At 45.7% G+C, this 25,815-nt stretch overlaps 1 protein-coding gene across 1 annotated transcript in view; it reads right to left on the minus strand.

The window, feature by feature from the left end:
* Positions 1 to 2,947: 2,947 nt before the first annotated feature.
* pycr3 (pyrroline-5-carboxylate reductase 3) overlaps positions 2,948 to 25,815 on the minus strand; it is a 31,797-nt gene continuing 8,929 nt past the window's right edge. Inside the window, exons 2-6 of the mRNA XM_072576392.1 lie at positions 17,956 to 18,020; positions 17,018 to 17,197; positions 8,651 to 8,863; positions 7,957 to 8,049; positions 2,948 to 3,534 (exon numbers count right to left, since the gene is read on the minus strand). Coding sequence (XP_072432493.1) covers positions 3,352 to 3,534; positions 7,957 to 8,049; positions 8,651 to 8,863; positions 17,018 to 17,197; positions 17,956 to 18,020 — 734 coding nt within the window. The 3' untranslated portion in view covers positions 2,948 to 3,351. The remainder of the gene's footprint in view (positions 3,535 to 7,956; positions 8,050 to 8,650; positions 8,864 to 17,017; positions 17,198 to 17,955; positions 18,021 to 25,815) is intronic.

Below are 25,815 nucleotides of genomic sequence, written 5' to 3' on the forward strand. Positions count from 1 at the left end.
ATTTCTCAGCCTATTCAGCAGCTGCCTGATCTTGCCACTGGCCATCTCAGGTTATCTGTTCTAACTCAGGATGACTGCCATTGACATTGGGCTTGCCCTTCCCATTGGCAAGGAAAATGGAATGTTGCCTTCCTTTCAAAGGAAATGGAGTCTGAAAGTAGGGAGGTTTTACTAGTCAGATCACATCTAGAATACCGTGAACCCCTATATAAGCAAAGATGTACTGGCATTGGTAGCAGTCCAAAGAAGGTTCACTTGGCTGATCCAGCTATAGAGTGTCTGTGTTATGAAGAGATTGGATGTGTATTCATTGGAGCTTAGAAGAAGACACCTCATTTTTACAAGATTCTTAGGAGACTTGACAGATGCTAAGGGGATGATTCCTCTATAGGCGAGAGTAGGACCAGACGGCATAATCTCAGCATAAGAGGTCACACTTTTAAGACTGAGATGAGGAGGAATTTTGTCTCTGAGGCTACTGGATGTGATGTTCTTTACTGCAGAGGGCTGTTGAAGCTAGGCCATTAAGTACATGAAGGCTGAGACAGAATGTTTTAATCAGGAAGGCAATCAAAGGTCATTAGGAAAAGGCAGGAAAGTGGAGGGGAAAATAATCAAATGAGCAATGATCTCATTGAATGGTGGAACAAACTCGATGGGTTGAAGTCTTATGGCTTTATGACAAAGAGGCAAGTCCTGAATTCACTCCAGCTGGAATGGGTTTCAAATCCTGGTTGTTAGCATCAATCTGACATACACTGGCCATCTGGCCGACTTTTGAAATCACTATTTGTGCTTCCATGGGCCCTCTTCACACTTCAACTGCACATGCTCAAAATGTCAAAGCTGTGTTGTCCAGCCCCTGTATCATTTTCAAGTTCGCATCTACTACATGCAGGCCTGTCATCAGCGTGTACTCTTCGATCATATCTCCCCTCAACCTTCTCTGCTCCAAGGGCAATAACACCAAGTTTTTCAATTTAATTTTGTAATCATGGAATCATTTTGGCAAACCTCCTCTGCACCCTCTCTAGGACATTCACATCATTCCCATGATTTGGTAACCAGAACTGGATACAATACTCTGGCTGGACCTCATCAGAGCTTTACAAAGATCTTGCATAATCTCCCCACTTTGACAGTTTATATTAGATTAGATTCCCTACAGTATGGAAACAGGCCCTTTGGCCCAACAAGTCCACACCGACCCTCCGAAGAATAACCCACCCAAACCCATTTCCCTATATTTACCCCTGACTAACATACCTGACACTATTGGCAATTTAGCTTGGCCAATTCACCTGACCCGCACATCTTTTGGAATGTGGGAGGAAGCTGGAGCACGCAAAGGAAACCCACTCAGACAAGGGGAGAATGTGCAAACTCCACATGGACAGTTGCCTGAGGCTGGAATTGAACCCAGGTCCCTGGCGCTGTGAGGTACTAGTGCTAACCACTGAACTAGCGTGCCACCCATTAATATTTAAAGCCCACGATCCAAATATTCTGCTACTTTGAAACAATATCTCAATTTTCAAGTTCTGTAAAACAAATTGACAAACTCTAAATATTCCAATGTTACTCTGCATCTCTACACACATACACCTAGTATGCCCTCAATAGGTTCACCCATCCACTTACTCTTTACAAGGTGGGAAATGACTTACTTTCCTTATGGTCACTCCCATTGTATTCTCAGACTGTCTGTTTGCCAGCTTTACTTCTGTCTCAATCTACTGTATTGAATTCACTGGACATTCACTAACTCTATCAAATATCTTCTTTTTTGTTCTACTCTATGACCTATTGCTCTCATTGCCCCAGGAGGCCCTGGTTTGGGTTCTCTCACAATGCCAATTTAGAAATGTACCTGTTCCTTCAGGGTCACTGGGTCAAAATCCTGAAACCCCTTCTCTAATGATATTGTGGGTCTATCTATATCACATGGACTGCAGTGGCTTATTAAGGCAGTTTACTACCACCATCTCAAGGGCAATTCTGGATGGACAATAACTACTGTTTCAGGCTATGACAACCCCCCCCCCCATATCCTGTGATACAATCGAAAGAAGTTGAACCATCTCCCCACTGATGTTTTCTATCATATTTCTGACTTGTGCCATGTAGCTGGCGAATAGGTTTGGCACACATTTGGGGAGCAATTCATTGTAAAGTTTCCAGCCTCTGACCAACCCTTGTAGCCACAGTATTTAGACTGTCAATTCAGTTAACTTGCCAGTTGATGACTTGCCCCATGATGTTGATGCTGCAGATTCAATGCTGGCAACACAGTTGAACATTAATGGGTAATTGTCACTGTCAGAAACGATCATTGCTTCACACAATTGTTGTGTACCACTTAATAGCCCAAGTCTGGACATTTTCCAGATATTTCTGTGTTTGGATATAGGCTGCTTCTGAGGAGTCACGAATTATGAATGGTGGGCAATCAGCCAACACCCCCACTTTTTTATTCCTTTACGGAATGTGGGCATTCCCTGCTGGCTAGGCCAGCATTCATTACCCATCCCTAATTATCCAGAGGCACTTTAGAGTCAGCCGTGTTGCTTTGGGTTTGGAGTCACATGTTGGTCAGATTGGCAAGGATGGAAGATTTCCTTCCCAAATGGACACTCATAAACCAGTAGGTGCTTACAACAATTGACAAGGGTTACACGGTCACCCCTGTCACCAGAATATTAGACTAGGATTCTGGATTACTGGCCCTGTGACATTACCACGATGTGACCACCTCTCCCCAATGATTTTCACTGATGAAGAGGCCAAAGTTGGTTGGGTGGAGAATGTTATAAATGTACAGATATAAGCAAAGAAAGCCCTGTGCATTTGGTTGGAAGTTTAACTTCAGCAACTCCTGTAAAGAAATAATGCATTCTCCTCTGTGGCTAGCAGCCGGTGATTCAGGTTTGCATGGTCCATGATACTGTTTGCCCAAAGCAATAGGATTATTTTAATTTTACTTTAACTCAGTAAACCTGTTCAACAACTTGTATGGAAGCAGAAAAAAAAAGGCAAAGTTTAACAAATGCAGTTTGGCTTGAAGGGTTATTGGACCCAAAACAGTGACTCTGCTTCCTTTCCACAGATGCTATCAGGCCAGCTGAGTTTCTCCAGCAACTTCTGTTTTAGTACCTCATATGTCCAATTTGAAATTGTTCTATTTTAATGCTGGATTTCAGATAACATTTGAAACCCTGCCCCCACCCACCAAAGATAAATTAGTCTCTATCTTTAGTCCCTCTTGAGCCCCACACACTGATGGCAAACACTGTAAACAGAGTGGTTCTGGGAGCATGCCCTACTCCCATTTTGCTTCCTCCTTTGCTGGAATTAGTTTTTACCCAGCTCACGGGCCCGTTTTGTTGCAGCTTCCACCGCATTCATGACAGTGCAGCGTAGGTTCCCCTTCTCCAGCTCATACAGGCCCTGGACGGTGGTCCCACCTGGTGAGCAGACATCACTCTTCAGTTTCTCTGGGTGGTCCTCAGTCTCCAAGATCATCTTTGCAGCTCCCTGAGAAGTTCACATACACAGAAAATAAATTATTAAAAATAAATGTTCTTGTAACTTTATCATCTAGATCATCAAAAGTTCAGGAGAAGTGCAGCAGGGCTGGCAGCATCTGAACCGAAAGAGAGTTACCACTGAGTTCAAGTTCAAGCACTGAAGGTCAGAGCCTTCCCCACTGTGAATGGACGCCTCTTCCTTTCTCTGCTCTGACCAGGAAAGAGGGATCATCTATTTCTGCCTCATCATGAGCTGCAGTTCTCCTTTCTCTCTCCTTTCCCACCAGCTGTATTTGGCAGTTCCAAGCAAACATATTCATCACAATTTTATTTGTCCCTCCCAGATTTTCTCACTCTCTTTCCCAAACTCACCAACTCAGGTTCCCCAAAGCCTTTCTACAATATACAAGCCACAAGTCCGGAATGTGAAGGAATAGAATCTATTTGCCTGGATGATTGGTACCACATCCATACCTTCAACATTTCCTCCCTTCATCACCGACACTCAGTAGTAACAGTAGTGCGTACCATCTACAAGGTTCACTGCAACAAATCACTAAGGGTCCTGTGATAGCACCTTCCAAACCCATCACACTTCCACCCAGAAGAACAAGGGCAGCTGACATATGGGAACACCAGCTCCTGCAAGTTCCTCTCCAAGGCACTCACCATCCTGAAGTGGAAATATATTGTCTTTCCCTCAGTGTTACTAGGTCATAGTCCAGGAATTTCCTTCCTAACAATATTGAGTGTCCCTACCAATGGACTAGGAGGTAGGGAGGACTGCAGATGCTGGAGAGTCAGAGTCAATAAAGCATGGTGCTGGAAAGGCACAGCAGGTCAGGCAACATCCGAGGAGCAAGAGGGTCGACATTTCGGCCAGGACTCTTCATCAGGAGTGGGTAGGTGGGATGGCGATAGATAGATGCAGGTAGGTAATTGTGATAGGTCAGCGGGATGGGTGGAGTGGATAAGTGGGAAGCAAGATGGACAGGTAGGTCAGGTCAAGAAGGCAGTGTCGAGTTAGAAGGTTGGATCTGGGATGGGGTGGGGAGATTATGAAACCCACAAAGTGGACATTGAGGCCGTGTGGTTGTAGGCTTCCGAGGCAGAAGATGAGGTGTTCTTCCTCCAGTTTGCATGTAGCCTTGTTTAGGTGGTGGAGGATGCCCAGACTGGGCATATCACTGGGGGGATATGAGGGAGTTGAAATGCTTGGGTAGTGGAAAGTGGGGATGGTTGGTGCGTATGGACCAGAGATGTTCCCTGAACCATTCTGAGAGTTTGCACTCACTCTCTCTGATGTAAAGGATACCACATCGAGAGCAGTGGATGCAGTAAATGAAGTTCGAGGATGGCCTCAACATTAAATCCATGTGCTTTAGGGTAATTAAGGACAGGCAATAAATGCTGGCCCAGTCAAAGCTCATGCCCCACAAATTTGTTGAAAAAAAAGCCCTAGCAAACCACTCAGTTAAATCAATCTGCTACAAAGTCTAAGAAAAGGAATGAAACTGGATGGGCCACCCTGCACTGATCGAAGGACTGAAGCCAACAGTGACAAACACAGCACTGGTAACTCTACAAATCGCCCTTATTAAATTTGGGAGAGTTGCCCCACACCCTAGTCAAGCAACAGAATGACATAGTCATACACATGGAAAGATACCATATAGATAATGTCCTAGACATCACTATCTCCATCTCTGAGATGGATGTCCTTCTCACCGGCCAGATAGAGATTAGGTATAACAGTGGTATACTGTTGGGAGGGAGTTGCCCTGGGAGTCCTCAACCCGGACTCTGGGCCCCTTGAATTCTCATGGGGTCAGGCCAAATATAGGCAAGGAAAACTGACACTAGCAACACTAGATACATTACTATCGGTCAGCCCACTTTGACTGATGAAGCAGCACTCTTCCATGCTGAAGTGGAAACAGCACAACGGTACAAAACTCTGGGTGGAGAACTTCAATATCCATCAGCAATGGTGGCTAGCTATCACCACCACAGACCACGCTCACTAAGTCCTAAAGGAGATAGCTATGATACCAAGTCCACAACAGGTGCTAAGGGAACCAACAAGACCGAAAATCTACTTGATTCTGTACCTGTCCATGACAGTATTAGTAGGAATGACAACCACAAGGTACTGGTAGAGATGGAATCCTGTTTCCACAATGGGGATAATCGCCACTGTGTTGTATGGCACTACCACCATGCAAATTGGAGATACTTTCAATAGATTGAGCAATTTAAGGCTTGGCATCCATGAAATGCTATGGGCTATCAACAGCAGAATTGAATATAACCACAATTTACCTTTACTATCAAACCTGGTTCAATGAACTTTACATGAGCTCACACCAGCAGCAGCATCAGGCACACCTGAAAGTGAAAATAGCGTGCTAGTGAAGTGACAACATAGAATTACTTGCATGTGATAACACCAAGTGATACCACAATGGATCAGATCTGAGCCCTGCAGTTCAGAAGTCCAATCATGAATGCTGGAGGAATTAAACAAATCATTGGAGAAGGCGGCTCTACAAACATTCCCTGCTTCAGTAACGGGGGGAATCCAGTACAAAAGACAACGCTGAAGTATTTGCATCAACCTTCAGTTAGAAATGTCCAGAAGATGATCCATCACAGACTCCTTCCAGGTCTCCAGCATCAAAGATACCTGTTTTCGGCCAATTCATTTTGTTCCATTTTGCTGATATCAAGAAAAAGCTGAAGAGACTGGATACTGCAAAGGCTCTAGGCGCTGACAACATTCCAACAACAATACTGAAAAACTGTACTTCAGAATTATGAGCACTCCTAGCCAAGATGTTCTACCAGAAGTTTACCAGATTCCTGGATAACAGGACTATCACACAGGTTGTGAATGGATTATTTGGGATTATATTCACTAAAGTTTAGAAGAATGAGGAGGGATCTTATACAAACCTGTAAAATTCTAACAAGATTAGACAGGATAGATGCAGGAAGAATGTTGTCAATGACAGATGAGTCCAGAACCAGAGGGCACAGTCTAAGGATAAAGGGATAGGCCTTTTAGGACAGAGAGGAGGAGAAATTTCTTCACAGTGGTGAGTCTCTGGAATTCTCTACCATACAAACTGCTAAGGCCAAACATTGAAGACTTTTAAGAAAGTGATGGAAGGAATTGTCAACTGTGCTGTCAAACAGCACTTGGAAAACCACCCATTCAGGCTTCCACCAGGCCATCTAGCTGCTGACTTCATTACCCAGTCTTGATCCAGAAGGACAAAACAGTTAAACTCCAGAAGTGAGATAAGACTGACTGGACCTGACATCAAGGCAGTATTTGACTACCTCATTAAAAAGCAAACCAAAACATGATTTATCAAACCAGCTTTCAGCCTAGGATCTGACTTGGCCAGTAGTATCATCATAACATGTGATAACTGGCATGTAACATTGATGCCACACAGGTAACAGGCAATGTCAGGCACAGATAGAATCCCTAACTATCTGTGCCTGACATTCAACGGCACTACCAACACTGCATTCCCCATTATCAACATCCTGTGCACTGCCACAGACAAGAAACTGAACTGGACCAGCCACATAAATATTGTGGGTACAAGAGCAAGTCAGAGGCTAGGAATTCGGCAGCAACTAACTCATCTGCTGAAACTCATTTCATTGGGATGTCTTCCCAAAGTCTGCTCAGGATCTACAAGGCACACTTCAGGAGTGTGATGGAATTGTCTTCAGTCACTTGAATGGGTGCAATGCCGGCAACACTTGAGAAGTTTGACACCATCCAGGACAAAGCAGCCATTTGAATGGCACCACATTCAGCATTGACCACTTTTATTCATTCACAAGGTGACAACGTCTCTGGCTCAGCCACAGGACAGTTAAGACTCAAGTGCATTGCTAAGGATTTGGAGTCACATGTAATCCAAACCAGAAAAGGATGGTAGTCACCCTCCCTAAAGGACTTTAGTAATTCAACATTCACTCATTTCACCAACACTGCTGTGGTAGTACTTTCTACAAGATGCTGCACAATAACTCACCAATGCTCTTTCAACAGCAGTATTCAAACCTGTAGCCTCTACCTTCTAGTAGGACATCAGCATCAGATACACACAGGAACACCATCATCTAAAAGTTCCCTTCCAAGCAACTCGCCACCTTGATTTGGAAATATATTGCCATTGCTTCTTAGTATTTATTTAAAACCCTGTAACCTGCTTTCCCTACACACCAAGGACAACAGTGGTTCAACAATACGGTACACCATCACCTTCTCTCGGGCAGCTAGGGATGGACAATAGGCTTTTAACTTGCCAGTGATGCTTTCATCACATCAATGTTATTGAGCACTGTTTTATTCAAAAAGAGAAGACAACTTCAATTCAAAAATGTCTAAAGAGGTGTCACCTACCAATAGTGTCTGAGCAACCATTTTCTTTGACAATTCATACGGCATTCCCATCCTAACACCCCCCTCTGCCAGAGCCGCAGCAAATACGTAAACCTGTGGAATGAGAAAGAACAGCTTGCATTTATATAGTATCACTCACAAAATCATATTTTCCAAATACTCTTGACAACTAAGCAAGTAGTTCTGAAGAAATTGCTGTAACGCAGAAAACACAGCTACCAAATTGCATTCAGCAACGTGAAAACAACGAGATAATTAGGTTTTTGAGGACGTTGGTCAAAGATTAAATAATGGTCAAGCATCTGAGAGAGCTTTACTGCTCTTTGCTGAAACAGTGCTCCTGTATCAGAGTAGGGAGGTAAGTTCTAGCAAAGAATTGGCAGTCATGATGGACTGAATGATCTCTTTCTGTGCTGTATCATTCCAATTCATGATACAGCTATGTAAATTTTGGAAAGAAAAAATTTAGCATTGCTATGATGCTGACTTAAGTTGAATTACTGACACTTATTTCTAATACTAGAGAACATCGAATAAGCCAGCATGGGGGTCAATAGTTTCAAGACAGGAATGAAGGTCTGGTCTTATCCTTAGAGATACTGACCGGGAATGCCACATATGGCATTGTGCTTCACTAAAGTCCATCAAGCAGCATATTAACATATTGGAGTCCTTGGTTTCCTACAATACCTACATATGCCACTCCACTCCCACTGATCCCTGTGTGGATGTCTATGTAGGATTCTGGAATTTCTTCACACAGTCCACAGGAAGATAGCAGGCTCTTCAGGACAGCACCATCCTGCTCCTTGGCATTGCTCCCACGACAAAATACCATCGTCCCCTGCTGCACCACACACGGGAGGTTTGGCATCATTCGTAACACCTTGGTGCCAACAGGCAGCAGCTGAGGAGAGAGGCACACAGGACAGGGTATGAGAATTACCTCAGAAAATTTGACACTTATGGCAGCAGAGGTGGAGCTCATGAAGCACATGCATTTCATTTAAATAGATCCAAGGGTTTACTTTCATATACATTCACTTTATGAAGCGATCACAATTGGAGTACTTTTGGGAGGAGTGCGTTGGTCTAATCTGTTTTCCTAGTACTCAGCAATGAGAGTTTAGTGAGGCTGAGGTAATTTGCTTGTCATTTATTGACAGGGAACTGTAGGGGCTGGTGACTGGAGGCCATTAACTTATAATCAAGTTGGTGCTGGTGATACAGGAAGAGGTGAGTTTGTAAAGTCTTCTGTTGGTGGAGGGCCCCTGTCCTTGGAGGTGGGTTGGTGGGTGGGGAAGGGAAGAGAAAATTCCACGTGCTCCCACTGGTCTGTGATTCTTCAGTTTCAGATGGAAACACTCCATCATAGCAACAAATATTCTTTAGCGAGAAAAACGCCCATCCTTAGTCCGGACTACATGTGACTCCAAATCCATAACAATGTGGTTCACTCTTAACTATCCTCTGGGATGGGCAACAAAACGCTGGTCTAGCTAGTGGAGAATAAGATTGTGGAGAATATTCTCCACAACCACCTGATGAAGGAGCTGATGCTTCCAAATAAACCTGTTGGACTATAACCTGGTGTTGTGAGATTTTTAACTTTGTCAACTCCAGTCCAACACCTCCAGGTCATGGAAAATAATTAAGGTAGAGACATCATACGTTATCAAGGTGATGGTGTCAAAACAGGACAGTAAGGGTGATTTTACAAATACTGAATAGTATGGTGGGGTTACATGTAGCGTAACATCATGGTTGACGCCATCTTCATGGGTATAGGACTTGGCTATCAACTTCTGCTCGGACAGTCTGTGTTGTTGCATATCTCGAGGGCTGCTTTGGAGGATGCTTACCTGCAGATCAGAGGCCGAATGTCCTCAACTTTTGAAGTGTTCCCGACTGGGAGGGAACATTCCTGTCTGGCGATTGTTGCACTGTGTTCATTCATCTGTTTTTGCAGTGTCTGCATGGTCTTGCCAATATAGCTCACGCATTCTTGCCTGCTGCATATGAGGTAGACAAGACTGGCCGATTCACATGAGTATCTGCTGTGCACATGATGGGGGGGTGCTCCCACATGATGGTGGTATCCATGTTGATGATCTGAAATATGCTAGAAAATCTGTTGTGACAGGGTTATGTGGTGGTGTGGTCGATGTTGTTCCAATGTTTGCTGCAAAAGATGGCCTGTTTAAGGTTTGGCAATTGTTTGAAGGCGAGAAGTGGGGGTGTAGGGATGACTTTGACAAGGTGGTTCATCTGCATAGATGACATGTTGAAGAACATGGCATAGTTTCTCTGCTCTGGGGAAGGTGACGACAGATACTCTATTGGTCATGTCTTTTGTCTATCTTCTGAGGAGGTTGCAGTTGTTTGCTGAGGTACGTCAAAACTGGTGATGAGTTGAGCATTGTATCCCATTCTTATGAGGTCATCTTTCAGCATCTTTAGGTGTCCATTGCATTCTTCCTCTTCTGAGCAGTCTTATTTGTAAACTCTTCCTTACTGTCCTGTTTTGACACTTTCACCATGATAACTTGTTAATGCTGCTGTACCTTAATTGGTTTGTACAGTTTTGGATTATTTATAACTTTGGTTATACCCTCAGCATGCGACTCTTTTACCTGTCATGTTATTCAGCGCCACCTTATTTTTTAATTTTGTAATTATCTCTCTGCCTCAATTATTGGATTATAGGTCATCCTTTCACTTGCTATTCAGTTGTTGACACTTTACTCACACCATCTGACACTTTTGATCACTCTCAGAGACTTATTATTCAGCCCATCGACACTTGATTTTTATAATGTGCATGATCTCTTGATCTCTGCCTACAAACTTTGTGCCTGTGTGCTTTTCTTCATTTCACCTATCGAAGGAGCAGTGCTTTGAAAGCTTATAATTTCAAATAAACCTGCTGGACTATAACCTGACATCGTGTGACCTGTGACCTTGACCACCCCAGTCCAACACCGGCACCTCCACATTATATTAAGACAGGCTGTAAGGAGAAGCCTGGGAACTATAGACTTGTGAGTCTGATATCAGCGGCAGGTAAGTTAGGAGATGATTCTGAGATTCAGATTCACATGTATTTGCAGAGGCAAGGACTGTGTCTCACAAACTTGATTGAGTTTTTAAGGACGCAACCAAAAATATTGAGGGCAGAATGGTAGACATTGTCTACATGGACTTTAGTACAGCCTTTAACGCGGGCCCATCTGTTAGACTAATTAGTAAAGTTAGATCACATGGGGTTCAAGGAGAAATAGCCAATTGGATACAAAATGGCTTGATGGTAGAAAACAGAACTTGGTGGTGGTGGGTTGTTGTTCAGACTGGAGGCCTGTGTTGAGCGATGTTCCGCAGTGATCAGTGCTGGGTTCACTGTTGTTTGTCATTTATATGAGCAATTTGGATGAGAATTCAGAAGGATCATTAGTAAGACTGCAGATGATACCAAAATTGGTGGTATAGTTGACGGTGCAAAAGGTTACTTAAGATTATAAAGGGATCTTGATCAATTGGGCCAATGGGCTAAGGTGTGGCAGATGAAGTTTAATTTGAATAAGTGCGAAGTTTTGCATTTTGGTAAAACGAACAAGGACAGAACTTATACAGTTAATAGTAGGGCCTGAGGAATGTTGTTGAATAGAAAACCAAGGGGTTCAGGTACATAGTTCTTTGAAAGTTGTATCACAGGCAGACAGTGTGATTTTGAAGGCCTTCATTGCTCAGACCATTGAGTAGAGAAGTTGGGATGTCATTGTTGACGTTGTGCAGGATATTGGTGAGGCCACTTTTGGAGTAGTGTACACAGTTCTGGTCTCCCTACTATAGGAAGTATATTAGTAAATTAGTAAATCAGAGAGGGCTCAGAAGAGATTTACCAGGATGTTGTAGGACTGGAGGGTTTAGGTAATAAGGAGAGGCTGGATAGGCTAGGACTGTTTTCACTGGAACATAGGAGGTTGAGGGGTGCCCTTAATGTGATTATAAAATCAGGAGAGGCATAAATAAGGTGAATAGCCTCCCTAGGGTGGGGGAGTTAAAAATTAGGGGGCATATTTTTAAGGTGGGAGGAAAAAGATGTAAAATGGACCTGAAGGGAAATATATTCAGACAGCGGGTGGTTTGTATGTGGAATATACGAGGAAGTGGTAGATGCAGATACAATTGCAACATTTAAAAGACATTTTGATAGGTACATGAATAGGAAAGGTTTGAACGGATATGAGCCAAACACAGGCAGTGGGACTAGTTTAGTTTGAGAAATGTGGTTGACATGGACAAATTGAACTGAAGGGTCTGTTTCCGTGCTGTATGACTCTATAAATTCCAGACCTTGGAGCTTGTCAGCTGAAAACATGGCCAGCAATGGTGGGGCAATGGTAGGCTACGTGAGAAGAGCCCGTGGTGTTGACATAGTATATTAGAATGGATACAGAATTGGCTATATAATAAAAGATAGGGTTTGGATAAAGGGGTCATTTTCAGTATGGCAACATGCTAACTAATGGTGTGCCAAACAGATCAATGCTGAGGCAACACAATATACATGAATGACTTGGATGAGGCAAATGAATATATTATCATTAATGTTGTGGATGACAAAAATAGATAGGACGACAAGTTATGAGGATCTCACAAAGAGTCTGTAGATGGACATAGAAAGCTGACACAAGTTGGTAAAAAATTTGACAGATGGAATATAATGTGAGAAAGTGAGAGGCTATGCACTTCAGAAAGAACAACAGAAGAACTGAATACTATTTAAATGGAGAAAGACTGCAGAAAGCTACAGCATATAAGGATTTGGGAGTCCTTGTGCATACATCACAAAACAAATTAGCATCAGAGTTCGCCAGATAGTAGGGAAGTATAAAAGGAGGGAGGTCTTGGTAAAGTTATACAAGAAACTAGTAAGACTTCAGCTAGAATATTGTGAACAATTTTTATCTAAGGAAAGATATACTAGCATTGGAGGCAGCCCAGAGAAGGTTTACTAGGTTGATTCAAGGTATGGAGTAATTGTCTTCTGAGGAGAGGCTACTCATTGAGGTTAAGGAGAATAAAAAGCAATCTTATTGAAACATACAAGTTTGCAATGTCACAGACACCAAACACTTTAAGTCCAAATGTAGCAAGACTTGGACAGTAGCTAAGTTTGGGCTGGCAAGTGGCAAGTAACATTCATGCCACATAAGAGTTAGGCAATGACCATCTCCAACATCAGAGAATCTAACCATTTCCCACTTGACATTCAATGGCATTACCATCATTGGATCTCCTCAACATCCTGCAGGCTACAATTGACAAGAATCTGAAATGGGATAGACATATTAATACTGCACCTACAAGACCTAGTCAGAGGCTAGAAATACTGTGATGAGGAACACATCTCTTGACTGCCCATAGCCTGTTCACCATCTACAAGGCACAAGTCAGGAGTGTAATGTCATACTCCTCACATGCAGCTCCAACAACATTTAAGAAGCTTGCTGCCATCTAAGTTAAATCCTTGTTTGGCACCACATCCACCACTATCAATATTCATTATCTTTAAAAATCAATGAAAAATGGCAGCAGTAGTACCAACATAAGACGCACAGTACCAAATTGCCAAGGATCCTTTGACAGCACCAAATCCACGACCTCTATCCTTAGAAGAACAAGGACAGCAAATACAATACCTTGACTCACAAATTCCCCTCCAAACTATTCAGACTTGGAAATATATCACTGTTCCTTCGTCATCACTGAGTCATTACCCTAGAGCTCCTGATCAAACAGCGCTGTGGTGTTTCATTTATTCGCTTATAGGACAATAGACAATAGACAATAGATGCAGGAGTAGGCCATTCAGCCCTTCGAGCCTGCACCGCCATTCAATATGATCATGGCTGATCATTCCCAATCAGTATCCTGTTCCAGCCTTATCTCCATAACCCTTGACTCCACTATCTTTAAGAGCTCTATCCAATTCTTTCTTAAATGAATCCAGAGACTGGGCCTCCACTGCCCTCTGGGGCAGAGCATTCCACACAGCCACCACTCTCTGGGTGAAGTAGTTTCTCCTCATCTCTGTCCTAAATGGTCTACCCCGAATTTTTAAGTTGTGTCCTCTGGTTCGGCACTCCCCCATCAGCGGAAATATGTTTCCTCCTGCCAGAGTGTCCAATCCTTTCATAATCCTATACGTTTCAATCAGATCCCCTCTCAGTCTTCTAAACTCAAGGGTATACAAGCCCAGTCGCTTCAGTCTTTCTGTGTAAGGCAATCCTGCCATTCCAGGAATTGACCTCGTGAACCTACGCTGCACTCCCTCAATAGCCAGAATGTCTTTCCTCAAATTTGGAGACCAGAACTGTACACAGTACTCCAGGTGTGGTCTCACCAGGGCCCTGTACAGCTGCAGAAGCACCTCTTTGCTTCTATACTCAATTCCTCTTGTTATGAAGGCCAGCATGCTATTAGCCTTCTTCACGACCTGCTGTACCTGCATGCTTACCTTCATTGACTGGTGGACAAGAACACCCAGATCTCTCTGAACAGCCCCTTTATCTAATTTGATACCATTGAGGTAGTAATCTGCCTTCCTGTTCTTGCCACCAAAGTGGATAACCAGACAGTTATCCACATTAAACTGCATCTGCCATGCATCTGCCCACTCACCTAACTTGTCCAGGTCACCCTGTAATCTCCTAACATCCTCATCACATTTCACCCTACCACCCAGCTTTGTATCATCAGCAAATTTGCTAATGTTATTGCTGATACCATCTTCTATATCATTTACATATATTGTAAAAAGCTGCGGTCCCAGCACGGATCCCTGCGGTACCCCACTGGTCACTGCCTGCCATTCCGAAATGGAGCCGTTAATCACTACCCTTTGTTTCCTATTAGCCAACCAATTCTCTATCCAATTTAGTACTTTGCCCCCAATACCGTGCGCCCTAATTTTACTCACTAACCTCTTGTGTGGGACTTTATCAAAAGCTTTCTGAAAGTCCAGGTACACTACATCCACTGGATCTCCCTCGTCCATCTTCCGAGTTACATCCTCAAACAATTCAAGAAGATTAGTCAAGCATGATTTCCCCTTCATAAATCCATGCTGACTCTGTCCTATCCTGTTACTATTATCCAGATGTGCCGTAATTTCATCCTTTATAATAGACTCCAGCATCTTTCCCACCACTGAGGTCAGACTAACTGGTCTATAATTTCCTGCTTTCTCCCGCCCACCCTTCTTAAAAAGTGGCACAACATTAGCCGCCCTCCAATCCTCAGGAACCGACCCCGATTCTATTGAACTCTGGAAAATAATCACCAGCGCATCCACGATTTCCCGAGCCACCTCCTTCAGTACCCTGGGATGCAGGCCATCAGGTCCCAGAGACTTATCAACCTTCAGACCTAACAGTCTCTCCAACACCAAATCCTGGCAAATATAAATTCCCTTAAGTTCAGGTCCTTCAGCCACTGTTAGCTCAGGGAGATTGCTTGTGTCTTCCCCAGTGAACACAGATCTGAAGTACCCATTTAATTCCTCTGCCATTTCTTTGTTCCAGGATGCGGGCATCACTGGCTAAGCCAGCATTTACTGCCCATCTCTAATCATCAGGAGGGCAATTATAAGGTAACCACATTGCTGTGGGTTTAGAGTTACATGCAGGCCAAGTTGGGTAAGGACAGATTTCTTTCATTAGAAGGACATTATTGAACCAGGTGGGCTTTTATGACAATTAATATTAGTTACATGGCCACCATTAGGCTAATTTCTGTTTTAGATTTTTACTGAATTTAGGTTTCACCATTCGCCATAGTGAGATCGGAGAATGTTAACTTGAGGTTCTGGGTCACCAGTCCAATTACATTACCATCATGCTACCACCTCCCCCTCTGTTCATGCAGGCAGCTCACCATCTTCTCAAGGGCAATCAGTGATGGACAATAAATGCTGTACACCCAAGAATGCCCACATCTCACGAATGCACAAATAAAAAAAATGTTGGTGCTTGGATGTTGTCCAAGTCCCAGAAAAATTTAAAAAGTTCTTGTGCAGGCACTGCATGTAATTTTTTTTAGATTAGATTCCCCACAGTATAGAAACAGGCCCTTCGGCCCAACAAGTCCACACCGACTCTCTGAAGAGCAACTCACCCAGAGTCATTCCATACAATTACGCCTGATTAACACTACAGGCAATTTAGCATGGCCAATTCACCTAACCTGCACATCTTTGGACTGTGGGAGGAAACTGGAGCACCTGGAGGAAACCCACACAGACACAGGGAGAATGTGCAAACTCCGCACAGTCGCCAGAGGTTGGAATCGAACCTGGGTCCCTGGCCCTTTGAGGCAGCAGTCCTAACCAAAGTATATTGTAAGGGGTTGGAGTTCAAGCACAAAGAAGTTTTCCTGCAATTGTTCAGGATTTTGGTGAGATTACACACAGGTTGTATTCACAATTTTGGTTTCCGTTCCAAGGAAGGATATACTTGCTTTAGAAGGGGTGCAACTAAATTTACTAGATTAATTCCTGGGCTAAGAAGATTGTGCTTGAGTGAAGATTTACACTCTGGGGTTTAAAAGAATGAGAACTGTTCTCAGCGAATTAAATTGGCATTTGACAGAAAAAAACGCTGAATGGTTTTCCTTGTTGAGACATTTAGAACTGGGGCTCAGTGTCAAATAAAGGGGTGGCCATTTTCATCTGAGATGAGGAGAGATTCCTGTCTCTAGAGGATTGTGGATGCTCAGCTGTTGAGTTTGTTGAAGACAAAGAATGATGGATTTCATTGAAGTCCAAAAATCTAAGAGAAATGGTGAGCAGATGGGAAAGTAGAGTTAAGATCAAGGATCAGTTATGATTCTAATGCCTGTTCCTGTTTTTTATGTAGGAGGGAGACATAAACATTTGCAGATGGTTATAGCATTGGAGGACAATTAGCCAATATGACACAATTTTCAAGTGAAAAGTTCACAACAGAAGAGAGATGAAAACAGTTGAAAAATACTCACCTCAAACAGCCTATACACTTACTTTTTCCAGAGTTTCTATGGTAACCCCAGCGGCAATAGAGACGATGAGGTGTGCTGGTGTGACGAATGGAGAAATCTCTTTCAGGATGCTGGACATGAGAGAAGGCTTGACACTCAGAAAGAGCACATGGCATTTCTCCACAACAGAGGTATTACAATGTGTTGTCTGCATCCCAGCCTCCTGCAGAGCAAGGATCAGAAGGACAGAAGGAAACCTGGATTGAGAAAAGGCCACTTCAGCAGCAATTTTACCTTATTTCTCATGAAGCCCCATCCTGAAGTTTATCTTGGGAAAGTCTGTTTGACTTCTTGCCTCCCCAATGGACTGCAGTTGTTCAAAAAGGCAGCTCACAACCACCTTCTCAAAGGCAATTGGGGATGGGCAATAAACAATACAATTTTAAAAATTCAATCGTGAATTCTTTTTTCTCTCTCTGACTCTTTTCTGGATATAGCTGTTCAAGCTCAGGTACGATGAATTTCACTCGGCTATTCAGCTGTGGGACACTTCACAACCTAAGCATGATTCCGTCCTTAATCAGGACCCACATGTAGACTTTGAAGGACTGAGCAGGGCGGTACTGGACCGCGATTAGCTGCAGCATGTTCCTTTTCTTCAGCTCAGTGGGCACTCAAGCTAATATTTGTTGAGCAACTGAAGCAGGAGGCCAGCTGCAGCAGCTCAATAACCGATGAAGCCAATATGTGTCTGAGTGTGAAAGTGCACGTGAGAGACAGAGAGAGAGAGAGCGCGCGTACAAGAAAGAGAGAGCGCGAGACAGAAAGAGAGAAAGAGCGCACGCGTGAGAGAGCACGTGTGTGTACATTGGGGTGGGTGGTAGGTGCTCAGCTACCTGTTGAACAGGTTCCGTGGTTCCAGCTGCCTATCCTTGCTAACCCTCGTTCCCCCACCACCGAGCTATAATCCAAAGCAAGTACCTTGAATTTATACAAGTTGTTGTTTGATGGAGCTGAAGCTATCACCTTCTCAGGTTTCACATTTCCTAAGGAGTAGAAAAAGATTTACTTTAAAAATTCACTTTGTACCTTATAGCTCCCTCACCTCCCCAGACCCCAGTAACACAAGAGGAAGCTGGTTTGAAAAATAATCACCAACATTGACTGAGTGGGCCAAATGGGCTGGATATCCCATATAGTCTGTGTCTTTGCTAAATCAGTAATACCACAGTACAAACAGTATGATTGAGATGTGATGTTGTACAAGACCATATGGAGCTGGAGTTGGATGAACTTCGGATCATTCGGGAGGCAGAGGGGGTTATTGACAGGACTTACAGAGAGGTAGTCACTCCCCAGATAAAAGAAAAAGACAGATGAGTAACAGTAAGGGGACAGAAAGGGAACCAGCAGGCAGTGCAGGGATCCCCTGTGGCCATTCCCCTCAACAATAAGTGTACTGTTTTGGATACTGTTGGGGGGGATGGCTTACCAGGGGAAAGCAGTGGGGCACCTGCTGCTCAGAAGGGAAGAGGAGCAGAGCAGTAGTCATTGGGGACTCGATAGTTAGGGGGACAGATAAGAGGTTCTGTGGGGACGAGAGAGACTCACGGTTGGTGTGTTGCCTCCCGGGTGCCAGGGTCCGTGATGTCTCCGATTGTGTTTTTGGGATCCTTCGGGGGGAGGGAGAGCAGCCCCAAGTCGTGATCCATATTGGCACCAACGATATAGGTCGGAAGAGAGATGGGGACTTGAGGCAGAAATTCAGGGAGCTAGGATGGAAGCTTAGAGCTAGGACAAACAGAGTTGTTTTCTCTGGTTTGCTGCCCGTGCCACGTGCCAGTGAGGTGAGGAATAGGGAGAGAAAGGAGTTGAACACGTGGCTACAGGGATGGTGCAGGAGGGAGGGTTTCGGGTTTTTGGATAATTGGTGCTCTTTCTGGGGTAGGTGGCACCTCTACAAGCAGGATGGTCTTCATCTAAACCAGAGGGGTATCAATATTCTGGGTGGGAAATTCGCTAAAGCTATGAAGGCAGATTTAAACAGCATGGTGGCACATGGGCAGCACAGTGGCATTATGGGCAGCACGGTGGTACAGTGGTTAGCACTGCTGCCTCACAGCGCCAGAGACCTGGGTTCAATTCCCGCCTCAGGCGACTGACTGTGTGGAGATTGCACGTTCTCCCCGTGTCTGCGTGGGTTTCCTCCGGGTGCTCCGGTTTCCTCCCACAGTCCAAAGATGTGCAGGTGAGGTGAATTGGCCATGCTAAATTGCCCGTAGTGTTAGGTAAGGGGTAAATGTAGGGGTATGGGTGGGTTGCGCTTCGGCGGGGCTGTGTGAACTTGTTGGGCCGAAGGGCCTGTTTCCACACTGTAAGTAATCTAATTTAATCTAATCTAAACTAATACAACAGGGGGATGGGAACCAAAATTGTAGGACAGGTACAGAAGAGAATGAGAGGAGGGAGTTCCAAAATCAAGTATCTGACACTGGCAAGCGAGAACCTGGTTTTGAGTGTGTGTACTTCAACGCGAGGAGCATCCGAAATAAAGTGGGTGAACTGGCTGCGTGGGTTGGTACCTGGGACTTCGATGTTGCGGCCATTACGGAGATATGAATAGAGCAGGGACAGGAATGGCTGTTGCAGGTTCCGGGATTCAGATGTTTCAGTAAGAACAGAGAAGATGGTAAAAGAGGGGGAGTGTGGCATTGTTGATCAGGGACAATATTACAGTTGTAGAAAGGATGTTTGGGGACTCGTTAACTAAGGTAGTATGGACTGAGGTTAGAAACTGGAAAGGAGAAGTCACCATGCTGGGAGTTTTCTATAGGCCTCCGAATAGTCCCAGAGATGTAGAGGAAAGGAGAGCAAAGATGATTCTTGATAGGAGTGAGAGGGGCACGGTAGTTGTCATGGGGGACTTCAATTATCCAAATATTGACTGGGATCACTCCAGTACGAGTACTATAGATGGGTCAGTTTTTGTCCAGTGTGCACAGGAGGGCTTCCTGACACAATATGTAGACAGGCCAACAAGGGGCGAAGCCACTTTAGATTTAGTACTGGGTAACGAGCCTGGCCAGGTGTTAGATTTGGAAGTAGGTGAGCACTTTGGAGACAGCAATTACAATTCTGTCAGGTTTACTTTAGTGATAGAAAGGGATAGGTGTACTCCACTGAGCAAGAGTTACAGCTGGGGGAAGGGAAATTACGATGCAAATAGGAAAGATTTAGGAAGCGTAGAATGGGGAAGGAAACTGCAGGGGATGAGCACATTAAAAATGTGGAGCTTATTCAAGGAAAAGCTCCTATGTGTCCTAGATAAGTGTGTACCTGTCAGGCAGGGAGGAAGATATAGAACTCGAGAGCCGTGGTTTTCTAAGGAAGTGGAATCCCTAGTCAAGAAGAAGAAGAAGGCTTATGTTAGGACAAAATGTGAAAACTCAGTTAGGGCACTTGAGGGTTACAAAGAAGTCAGGAAAGACCTAAAAAGAGAGCTCAGAAAAGCCAGGAGGAGACATGAGAAGTTGTTGGCGGATAGGATCAGGGTTAACCCTAAGGCTTTCTATAGCTATGTCAGGAATAAAAGAATGATGAGAGTTAAATTAGGGCCAATCAAGGATAGTAATGGGAAATTGTGTGTGGAGTCAGAGGAGATAGGGGAAGCACTAAATAAATATTTTTTGACAGTGTCCACTATAGAAAATGAAAATGTTGGTGAGGAAGATACCGAGATATTTGCATTTAGACTAGAAGAGATTGAGGTTCACAAGGAAGAGGTATTAGAAATACTGCAGAGTGTGAAAATAGACAAGTCCCCTGAGCCAGATGGGATCTATCCTAGGATCCTCTGGGAAGCCAGGGAAGAGATTGCCGAGCCTTTGGCATTGATCTTCAAATCATCATTGTCTACAGGAATAGTGCCTGAGGGCTGGAGGATAGCAAATGTGGTTCCCTTGTTCAAAAAGGGTAGTAGAGACAACCCTGGTAATTACAGACCAGTGAGTCTCACTTCAGTTGTTGGTAAAGTGTTGGAAAAGGTTATAAGAGATAGGATTTATAACCATATAGAAAAGAATAATCTGATCAGGGACAGTCAGCACGATTTTGTGAAGGGTAGGTTATACCTAACGAATCTTATTGAGTCTTTTGACAAAGTGACCAAACAGGTAGATGAGAGTAAACCGGTTGATGTGATGTACATGGATTTCAGCAAGGCGTTCGATAAGGTTCTCCATAGTAGGCTATTATACAAAATACGGAGGAATGGGATTGTGGGAGACATAGCAGATTGGATCAGTAATTGGCTTGCTGAAAGAAAACAGAGGATTGTAGTTGATGAAATATGTTTATCTTGGTGTCCAGTTACGAGCGGTGTACTGCAAGGGTCGGTGTTGGGTCCACTGCTGTTTGTCATTTTTATAAATGACCTGGATGAGGGCTTAGAAGGGTGGGTTAGTAAATTTGCGGACGACACTAAGATCGGTGGAGTTGTGGATAGTGACGAAGGATGTAGTAGGTAGCAGAGAGACATAGATAGGATGCAGAGCTGGGCTGAGAGGTGGCAAATGGAGTTTAATGTGGACAAGTGTGAGGTGATACACTTTGGACGGAGTAATCAGAATGCAAAGTACTGGGCTAATGGTAAGATTCTTGGGAGTGCAGATGAGCAGAGAGATCTGTGTCCATGTACGCAGATCCCTGAAAGTTGCCACCCTGATTGACAGGGTTGTTAAGAAGGCATATAGTGTTTTGGCCTTAATTAATAGAGGGATCGCGTTCCGGAACCAGGAGGTTATGCTGCAGTTGTACAAAGCTCTGGTACGGCCACACTTGGAGTATTGTGTACAGTTCTGGTCACCGCATTATAAGGATGTGGAAGCTTTGGAAAGGGTGCAGAGGAGATTTGCTAGGATGTTGCCTGGTATGGAAGGAATGTCTTACGAGGAAAGGCTGAGGGCCTTGAGGCTGTTCTCGTTAGAGAGGTGGTGGTTAATAGAGACATACAAGATAATCAGAGGGTTAGATAGGGTGGACAGGGAGAGCCTTTTTCCAAGTATGGGAACGGCCAACACAAGGGGACACAAATTTAAAATGAGGGGAGATAGGTACAAGGGGAGGTAGTTTCTTTACTCAGTAAGGGTATGGAATGCTTTGCCTGCAACGGTAGTAGATTTGCCAAGTTTAAGTGCATTTAAGTCGTCATTGGACAGGCATATGGACGTACATGGTATACAGTAGATGGGATGGGCTTCAGATTAGTATGACAGGGCGGCGCAACATCGAGACACTCTGTCCTCAACGTTTAGCATGAATCGTCACAGCTATCAATACAACTGCTTTTAGACAAAACAATAAAACTGAGACTGCTTCCACTCAGGTAGGTATAAAAGATCCCGAGGTATTATTTCAAGAACAGTGGGAAAATTATACCCAATGTCCTGACTGTTATTTATACCTCAATCAAAATTGCAACAGGCTAGAGGGCCATTAGCTGAGTATTTCCTATGTTACAACAGTTCACTCCTCAAAAATATTCCATTACTTGAGAAGCATTCGAGACATTGGTGATCAAGTAAGGCATTACAAAAATTCAAGTGTTTTTGTACTTTTCTTTTGGATGGAACTTAGCTGCTTTGTCAGCAAGTTGGGAATCTCACAAGACTAAGAAAAATACAAAACCTGAACACACACACACACACACACACACAAACCAAACATGGTCGCCTCACCAAAATCCTCACCCAAACCCGGAGACATCCTTCCCCATAAGTTGCAGACACACTTGCCCCAAACCCAGACTCTCTCCTCTCTGCCCTTCTTTTCTCCCCCTCCCATAGAAGATAGAACCCACTCCAGTTTAATAATATCCTTCCTATATAGGCTGACCAGAAGTGGACATAGCACTCCAGAAAGGCCTCACCAATGTCCTGTATAACCTCGACGTGGAGGTGCTAGTGTTGGACTGGGTTGGACAAGGTCAAAAATCACACGACACCAGGTTACAGTCTAATAGGTTTATTTGAAAACACTAGCTTTTGGAGCGCTGCTCCTTCATCAGGTGCTTTAGGAGCAATGCTCCGAAAGCTAGTGTATTCAAATAAACCCAATGGACTATCACCTGGTGTTATGTCATTTTTGACCCTGTTCAAACTCAACTTGACTTCCCAATTCCTATACTCAAAAGGACTGAGCAATGAAGGCAGGCGTACTAAATTTCTTTTTAACCGCCCTGTCTACATATGATGCAAAATTCAAAGAATTATGTACCTGAACCCCTAGGTCCCTCTATTCTACAACACTACCCAAGGGTTGAAAAGCATAGCCCTGGAAAAGTACAGCAGGTCAGACAGCATCTGAGGAGCAGGACAGTCGATGTTTCAGGCCTAAGCGCTTCATGCCTGAAATGTCGATTCTCCTGCTCCTCGGATGCTGCCTGACCTGCTGTGCTTTTCCAGCACCACACTTTTGAAATTAACTGTATTAAGTCTTACTCCATTGTACAAAAATGCAATACTTCACATTTATCCAAATTGAACTCCATCTGCCATTTTTCAGCCCATTGATCCACTTGATTAAGATCTCTTTGTATTCTTAGAAAATCTTCTTCACTGTCAACTATATCACTAACTTTAGCACTGTCTGCAAACTTACTAACCATGCGTTCTATGTTCTCATCCAAATCATTTATAGAAATGACAAACAGAACCAGTCCCTGTGGAACACCGTTGGTGACAGGCCTCCAGTCCAAAACGACCCTACACCACCATACACCGTCTCCCGCCATTAAGCCAATTTTGAATCCAATTGGCAAGCGTGACCTGAATACCATGTGACCTAACTTTGCTAAGTAGTCCACCACACGGAACCTTCTCAAAAGCTTTCACAAGTCCAAGTTAAGCAACATCAACTGCTCTTGGTAGCTTCCCGAAAATAAAACTCAATCAAGTTTGTGAGACATGATTTTCCTCACACAAAACCATGTTGACTATCCCCAATCAATCTGTGCCTCTCTGAATGTTTGTAAATCCTACATTTTAGAATTACGTCCAACAATTCTTCTTCCCCTCTCCTTTCCACACTCCCCTCTCTCTCATACCCAACCTTCCCTCTCACCCTCCTCTCACCCACACCACCCTCTCCTTCGTCCCTCCTCTCACTCCCTCCTTCCTCTCATTCACTCCCCACCACCCTCTCCTGCCCCCACTCTCTCTCCACGCACTCGCCCCACCCTCTCCGCCCTACCCCCCCACCCTCATCTCCACTCCCCCCCTCCCTCTCTCCACTCCACTCCCCCCCCACCCTCTCTCCTCTCCACTACCCCCCCACCCTCTCTCCTCTCCACTCCCCCCCTCCCTCTCTCCACTCCACTCCCCCCCTCCCTCTCTCCTCTCCACTCCCCCCCCACCCTCTCTCCTCTCCACTCCCCCCCACCCTCTCTCCTCTCCACTCCCCCCCACCCTCTCTCCTCTCCACTCCCCCCCACCCTCTCTCCTCTCCACTCCCCCCCACCCTCTCTCCTCTCCACTCCCCCCCACCCTCTCTCCTCTCCACTCCCCCCCACCCTCTCTCCTCTCCACTCCCCCCCACCCTCTCTCCTCTCCACTCCCCCCCACCCTCTCTCCTCTCCACTCCCCCCCACCCTCTCTCCTCTCCACTCCCCCCCACCCTCTCTCCTCTCCACTCCCCCCCACCCTCTCTCCTCTCCACTCCCCCCCACCCTCTCTCCTCTCCACTCCCCCCCACCCTCTCTCCTCTCCACTCCCCCCCACCCTCTCTCCTCTCCACTCCCCCCCACCCTCTCTCCTCTCCACTCCCCCCCACCCTCTCTCCTCTCCCCCCCACCACCCTCTCTCCACTCCACTCCACTCCCCCCATCCTCTCTCCACTCCACTCCACTCCCCCCATCCTCTCTCCACTCCACTCCACTCCCCCCATTCTCTCTCCACTCCACTCCCCCCACCCTCTCTCCTCTCTGCCCCTTCTCTCCACTCCCACCCCTCCACTTCCCCCCACCATCTCTCCACTCCACCCCTTCTCTCCATTCCCCCCACCCTCTCTCCACTCCACTCCCACACCCTCTCTCCACTCCCTGCCCCCCCGCCCCCTCTCTCCACTCCCTGCCCCCCACCCTCTCCTCGCTCCCTCCCCCCCACCCTCTGCTCGCTCCCTCCCCCCCACCCTCTCCTCGCTCCCTCGCCCAACCTCTCTCCAGCCCACACCCTCTCCATGCTCCCTCCCCCCCACCCTCTCCTCGCTCCCTCCCCCCCACCCTCTCCTCGCTCCCTCCCCCCCACCCTCTCCTCGCTCCCTCCCCCCCCACCCTCTCCTCGCTCTCTCGCCCAACCTCTCTCCAGCCCACACCCTCTCCACGCTCCCTCCCCCTCACCCTCTCCACGCCCCCTCCCCCCCCCACCCTCTCCTCGCTCCCTCCCCCCCCACCCTGGCCTCGCTCCTTCCCCCCCCCCCACCCACTCCTCGCTCCCTCCCCCCCCCACCCTCTCCTCGCTCCCTCCCCCCCCCACCCTCTCCTCGCTCCCTCCCCCCCCCACCCTCTCCTCGCTCCCTCCCCCCCCCACCCTCTCCTCGCTCCCTCCCCGCCCCACCCTCTCCTCGCTCCCTCCCCCCTCACCCTCTCCTCGCTCCCTCCCCCCCCACCCTCTCCTCGCTCCCTCCCACCAACCTCTCTCCAGCCCACACCCTCTCCACGCTCCCTCCCCCTCACCACCCTCTCCACGCTCCCTCCCCCCCACCCTCTCCACGCTCCCTCCCCCCCACCCTCTCCACGCTCCCTCCCCCGCTTCCTCCCCCTTCACCCTCTCCTCGCTCCCTCCCCCC

The sequence above is a fragment of the Chiloscyllium punctatum genome, chromosome 8 (genome assembly GCF_047496795.1).
Source record: "Chiloscyllium punctatum isolate Juve2018m chromosome 8, sChiPun1.3, whole genome shotgun sequence".
Taxonomy (NCBI): Eukaryota; Metazoa; Chordata; class Chondrichthyes; order Orectolobiformes; family Hemiscylliidae; genus Chiloscyllium; species Chiloscyllium punctatum.